The sequence below is a fragment of the Acanthisitta chloris genome, unplaced genomic scaffold, assembly GCF_000695815.1.
Source record: "Acanthisitta chloris isolate BGI_N310 unplaced genomic scaffold, ASM69581v1 scaffold29984, whole genome shotgun sequence".
Classification (NCBI taxonomy): Eukaryota; Metazoa; Chordata; class Aves; order Passeriformes; family Acanthisittidae; genus Acanthisitta; species Acanthisitta chloris.
Genome location: NW_008670293.1, coordinates 644 through 6,806, shown reverse-complemented (window position 1 = coordinate 6,806; position 6,163 = coordinate 644). Strand labels below are relative to the sequence as shown.

The 6,163-nt window shown below is 41.8% G+C and overlaps 2 protein-coding genes across 2 annotated transcripts; one reads left to right on the top strand and one right to left on the bottom strand.

Moving 5' to 3' along the window:
- The first annotated feature begins 37 nt into the window (after positions 1–37).
- EBNA1BP2 (EBNA1 binding protein 2) lies at positions 38–3,215 on the top strand. Its single transcript, XM_009073641.1, has 7 exons — positions 38–190; positions 565–688; positions 1,235–1,324; positions 1,542–1,617; positions 1,898–1,985; positions 2,291–2,462; positions 2,794–3,215. Exons 1-7 carry the CDS (start codon positions 183–185, stop codon positions 2,842–2,844), a joined length of 609 nt encoding a protein of 202 aa, XP_009071889.1. The 5' UTR covers positions 38–182; the 3' UTR covers positions 2,845–3,215.
- A 301-nt stretch (positions 3,216–3,516) lies between these two features.
- Positions 3,517–5,651, bottom strand: FAM183A (family with sequence similarity 183, member A; the record flags this gene model as incomplete). Its single annotated transcript, XM_009073642.1, has 3 exons — positions 3,517–3,582; positions 4,612–4,715; positions 5,592–5,651. Coding segments are annotated over 3 exons (230 nt in total), but the record flags the coding sequence as incomplete, so codon positions are not given.
- Positions 5,652–6,163: the final 512 nt, after the last annotated feature.

Genomic DNA, 6,163 nt, shown 5'->3' with positions numbered 1-6,163 from the left:
GCGGTGTGTGCAGAGCAGTGCTCCTTTTACAGGACGGCCTGAAGCAGTGCCTGGCGGAATTCAGGCAGCAGCTTGCGTGGGTGGAAAGGCTGGATGTGACTTTGGGCCCGGTCGTGGACCCTGTCGCTCAGAGTGCTTCTAACACAGATGCTGTTGACCCGGAGAATGATTTCCAGAGAGAGATGAGCTTGTAAGTGCCAAAAAGGGATGTCCTGTAGTGTCTCAGCACACTGCTGCATGCTTGGAGCTGTGTCACTGATGTGCTGCTGACTGCCACACTGGCTGTCATTGTGGCACTCTTGGGCTGTGTTACTTTAGATTTTATATTCCAACATATAAAACTGTAACTGGAACTTAGGTCTATGCACATGTGCAAGATACAAGCATTAATGTTGTATTGGCACCTAAATTACTTTCAGGGGCACCAGATATGCACAAAATGTTGCTATAATTCTAGACCAAAGCTTGTTAGATCCCAGTATTACCTGGCTCGTGTGAGCAGAGTTTCTGTCAACACTGAGATGCCCAAGATGCAGTGACAGCTGGTGCTGTGCTCTCTTCTAGCTACAGGCAGGCTCAGGCAGCTGTCCTGGATGCCCTGCCGAGGCTGCGTAAGCTCCAGGTTCCAACCAGGAGGCCAGATGATTACTTTGCAGAGATGGCAAAATCAGACCAACAGATGCAGAAGGTACGTGCAGTGAATCTTCCCGGTCTAATGAGTTTTTGTCGCTTAGTGGAGTCATAGACTGAATCCAGAAGATACTTGTTGAAGTCTTGATAACCCCTTGTAATGCAGCATCTTTAAAAAATTGTTTGAACAAGGGGGGAACTGAAAAGATTTTTCCTATGGCACTGGATTGTTGACTCTTCTTAAGGGATTTACTTTTAGTAATGTCAAGACAGAAACTATCAAGGACTCTTCATATACCAGAGTAGACTGGTAAATTCTTGTTTACCAGTTTTGTTAGAGCCCATTATAAGGCTTTGTCTTGTCTCTCTGTGAGTTTTGTCTTTTTAACCAGATTTTGGCTACAGATCAGTTCAGGAATTTCTGTAATAACCGTTCCAGCCTTGAGTTGAAAGGATTTTATGCCTCATAAGCATGTCTGATTGAGAGATGTTTTCTCATTGATAGTTTGCATACAATTATTGATTTCAGAACTGTACAGGAATCATAAAAGTCTCTTACTTTCTTTTGTGTTACTGATAAATTTTGTTTTTTCTATCCCCTAAGATTCGAGTAAAGCTTAAGAGTAAGCAGGAAGCCATGGAAAGGTCTGAGAAAGCGAAACAGCTCCGTGCAATGAGAAAATATGGCAAGAAGGTGAGGAGCTACAGAAGGGACCTATCTGTGATGAGAATCTAGAGCCTGAGGGAGGAGCTTGGAAAGTGAGACCACAGGAATCTGGCTAAAATACATAGAATCTGTCTAATCTTGGGTCTAGCTGCTCTGAAGAAAAACAGAGCAAAAGATGGGATACCTTAAAAAAATGCACAGGACACTGCAAGGAACAAGACTAACATTCTGCTTCTACCCTCAGGTGCAAACTGAGATTTTGCAGAGGAGACAAAAGGAGAAAAAAAATATGTTGAATGCAGTCAAGAAGTACCAGAAAGGTAAAGTTAACTTGTCTAAGAGAGCAAATGTGTCCTGGCAGTAGTGGTGTGTGAGCAATCTAAGGCAGTGTGATGTGTGGCCACTACATCTGTAGCCACTACATCTGTAGTTCTGGGCCTTGAGCTTGGGAGGCTGCTGTTGTGCAGAATCATGTGCCAGTGGCAGTGAAAAGCCTCCTGAGCAGCTGTTCTTCAGTGAGGGTGACCTGTTGCTATTACTGGCTTAGACTGGAAGTTTGTATTTTCTGTGCTGGTAGCTGTGATGTCTTTGCTCTTGCAGGTCTCTCTGACAAGCTGGACTTTCTAGATGAAGACCAGACGTCTCAGGGGAATAAAAAAGGCAACGCAAGCCAACGGACAAAGAAGGGGTGAGACCAGAAATGAAAGATAAACACAGAATGTCTGGCTTTTTTTCAGTCCTTTTAGGGGACAATTTTGGGGAACAAGAAGGATGTTCTTGTTAGTGTTTGTTAAACGAAGTCGAAGGTTGCTTTCTGTCCCTAGAGCAAAGGAAAACTGTGGCCAGAAAGGAACATAGACTTAAATGTGCTAATTTCTGTATCTTTATGATGATTTATGATGGCTGATGGGAGTCCCTCAGCACATACATGTGCCTTGATAGTTTCCTGAGGAAAGGAATACAGGCAGTGACACTGGTTCGGTTGTTTTTCAGACCAAATGCCAAAAGACGATACAAAAATCAGAAGTTTGGTTTTGGTGGGAAGAAGAAGGGCTCAAAGTGGAACACAAAGGAGAGTTTTAACGACGTGTCCAGCTTCCAGTCAAAGGTGGCTCACAACAAAGGCCCAGGAAGAACAGGAAAAGGAGGAAAAAAAGCCCTCAATGTAAGTAAAATGTTGCATGCAAATGATCCTGGTTGGCTAGGAAGCCAGCCTGTGTCTGGGAGGGAGAGCTATGATGAGTCACTTCAGAAGTTATAATGCCTGTCTTTGGGAGCTGAGCATAATTCAGTTTATTGACAGAGTTGAGGACAATGGTTTGGTATCAGTAGGGAAATAAGCAGGGGGGTTAGTACTGTTTGCTACCTGTGTGCCAAAACCTCCTTCTCCAAACATAGTGACAAATTCCCTCTCCTTGGTATCCCCCCAAGCTATAGAAATAGAACAAAGACTGAGGATGTGAAAATAAAGATCTGAATCTTTTCACTTTTTGCAGAAGAGACCTGGAAAAAGAGCAAGGCAGAAGATGAAGAACCGAGCGCGCTAGGAGGACTGTGCTCCCCAGGGGCTTCTTACGTTTCTGCTGTCATCAAACAGCTAACCATAGAGCAAGCTGGATGCTTCCAAGGAGGATGGAAAAAAAAGTCAGTGGAAGCTAGTGCCTTATCACTAATTTCTTCTTACTGTCTGTTTTGTTGAAGGATTGTTTTCTATTTAAACCTTTGGTGTGCGAATGCATTAAATGGTTTGCACCAAATTGTGTGTAACTCATGTTTAGCTGTTTTATGAATGGTGGCTGCAGCCTGCCCTTTGTTCCCATAATTCTGACAGCTTTTTTCACAGCTACTGTTGACATGAAATTGGTGAACTTGAGTTCTGGGTCATATTGCTGTTGTCAGAATAAGAAGTCTGAAGCCTGTCAAGATGTTAGAGTGGTATTTTAGACTATTTATATAGATGGGTTTAGAAACAACAGTGAAATGAATGCAGCAGTCTTATAAACAGGTTTATTTCTGCCTGTTGTCAGGCTGAAAATCTGGACAGACTGAGGTTCTGTCTTCCCTTTTCTCACTATCTCTTGCTAGAAATTTACCAGACTCACCTAATAACAAGGAGGGCCTAACACTTAGATGTGATTAACAGTTTACTTGTTTGTGCCTTTCCCTCTCTACTACTGCAAGTTCTTAGACTCCTCCTCCCTGTGCCCCAAGTCAGCCATTTATCTAGTGATGTCGGTTTCCCGGCGTGGGAAGTACAGCCTGCAGTCACGACGGTCCATGGGAATCTAGGGAAGAAAAATGACAAATAGTCATTTGCTTTTACTAAAATTAGTAGTAACAGCTCCTTCTGGGAAGAGTGATGCACACTGCTGCTGAGAAATGCCCAAGTGCCAAACAAACAGGGTACCAATATTCTGTTCACTGCTTCCTTATAGTAGAACCTGGTGAAAAATGTAATGAATTGAATAGCACAATGAGTCCTGACTCCATACACTTAACTGACTTCCACACATGCAAGTTTAGTTGCCTTTTTCCTGCCAGTCTCATCCTACCAGCAGTATCTTAACACCATAAAGCCCAGCTGGGATGTCTGTCTCTACCCTTGTCGTTAGTAACTACTTTACTTGACGTGTAATACGACAAGTTTGCTTATTTTATTTATCTTAGTTTTCTTTGTAACAGGCCAAAATGAATCAAGTCCTCATTTGCCTTTCTCAAAACACTCATCTACAAAGTCAATCACAGCTATTTGTTTGTCAGATGTGATTGATGTCTCAGCTTGTTAGTCATACTTCTTTTCTTCCTGTTTATTCACACTTCCCCAAATGAGTCCTCATTGGTCCATCTGCCTCGGGTATACTTAGATGATTATTAATTTTATGGTTCTACTTGCAATTTTTTTGAAAGATACTGTGGAGCAGCACATTTCTTTCCACAGTACTTATGTACATCAGTTCACATTGCTCACTAGGACCATTTCTTGTGGCTGAATGCTTTAATAAGCAGCCGTGACTACACATGTGGCATTGGTATTATGCTTGAGGTCAACTGTCATATAGATACAGATACTTTACATTCAGGTTTCTCAGGGAGAAGGTAACTGTTTCTGTGTTCACAAGCCTGTGCCAGTGTGAAAAGTCTTCTTAGGTGTACATTTTAAAAACTTTGTTATCTGTGAACAGCTCTGCTCATTCCTAGTCATTCGTCTTTTCCATGTTTGTCACAAGTTGTTTTCTTCATGAATATCGTTCAGTGTGATGAACTAAACATCTCTGAATTCTGCAAGGAGCTGAGTCCTTAAGCACTCTACTCACCAAAGGTGTTGTGTTCCAGCCAATTTCTTGGCTTTCAGTTTGTGGCTCAGAATATTTCTTTGTTGGCTCCAGTGCTGCATGGTGAACAAGATTCAGGAACTCGGCTGTTGGTTTAAGAGACACAAATACAAACAAAAGAAAGTCACCTGTGGATGTGTGTTGTAATTGGCAAGAAAGCCAAGGCTGCAGGCAGCCTCTGCTTCTGTGAGTGATACTGTCAGAGCATGCAGGGGATGTTTCTGCTCAAATATTTCTTGATGAACTGTCAAGATTTGCCTGACAATACTCTCCTGTTAATTCTGTCATCCCTGTTCTGCTGTGTTGCAGCATCTTACTTCTATACCACATCTAGTATCAACCGGTACTCCATGGCAGCTCTCCTCCTCCTCATTTAACTGAGACCTGCAGCCTTTCCCTGGTTTGGTTTTCTTCCCCCCAGACTTTGACCAGAGCAGGCCAACCTTGCCTGACCATTTAGGTTTTTAGACAAAATTATCATGGTAGAACTGAGGGAGCAGCTGCTATAAGGGTTATTGCTACTAGTGCTCTAAAGCAAGACTGGGCAGCTATTGCAGCAGTTTAATAGGTGGTTAGGTAGAATCTGCAATGATAGGCAGCATGTATGTATAAAACATGTTTCTAGGTACTTTTGTTTTCTCCCTGAGAGGTTTAGATGCTCAAGCCGAATTCTATACTATGAATATATGTAAATGTATATATTTTATAGTATATATATTTTAATTAAAAAATAAAAGCATAATTGCACGGATGCAAGCTCATGCTGATAATAAAGTAATAGGAAAGGGCCATAAAGTGGAAAAAAACTGCTTTATATTTAATAAAAATCATGAATGAGTTTAACTTTACTGTCACTGAGGTGTTTCCACATACATGGTATTTCAGACTAACTGGAATTCTTAAATCTTACTTATTAGTGATTTTCTTATGTAATTATCACAAGCTTTTCAGAGATTTCTTACCATTTATTGGCTCTTCTCTATTCTCGTGCCATGACATAGGTTTCCTAGTGATTATGTGAACTGGAAAGAAATGATGTAGGTGAATTACTTTAATGTAAATTTAGCATCACAGTCAAGTATAAGATATATATCACTGCAGATATTCTTTTTGGTTAATCCCCAGTCTGGACCCAGCTGCTTCACTGAAGCTGTAAAGGAAAAACTGCATGTGAATAGCAGAAAATGAGTTAGAAATAATGACTGGTGGCAACTCTCTGGGAAGGGAAGAGGGTTAAGCATGCTAAAGGCCTTTGTGCATGCTGCCTGCATTCACCCTGGCAAAGTCCCACCTTACCCAAGTGGTGGCCTGCAGAGTGCCAAGTTTCAGGAAATTATTTTCCTTTGGTTTGTTTTTGGATTATTGTAAAAGCTAGATCTGAATGAATCTACTCACATCACCCATCCATGCCAGCACAGATTATGATACTCTCTGGCTGTGAATTGCTGGGTAGAAATCAGCCTGGGGCAGTGTAGTGTTGGGGATTTCTACCTCATCTTAGCTCTGCCTTTGCTCAGAATTTGTGGGTTCCACA

What these genes read in the sequence shown, in the direction of transcription:
- EBNA1BP2 (XM_009073641.1), top strand. An exon ending in CAGACCAACAGATGCAGAAG is followed by an intron (nt 689 to 1,234) that starts GTACGTGCAGTG and finishes CTATCCCCTAAG; the next exon opens with ATTCGAGTAAAGCTTAAGAG. An exon ending in GAGGAAAAAAAGCCCTCAAT is followed by an intron (nt 2,463 to 2,793) that starts GTAAGTAAAATG and finishes CACTTTTTGCAG; the next exon opens with AAGAGACCTGGAAAAAGAGC.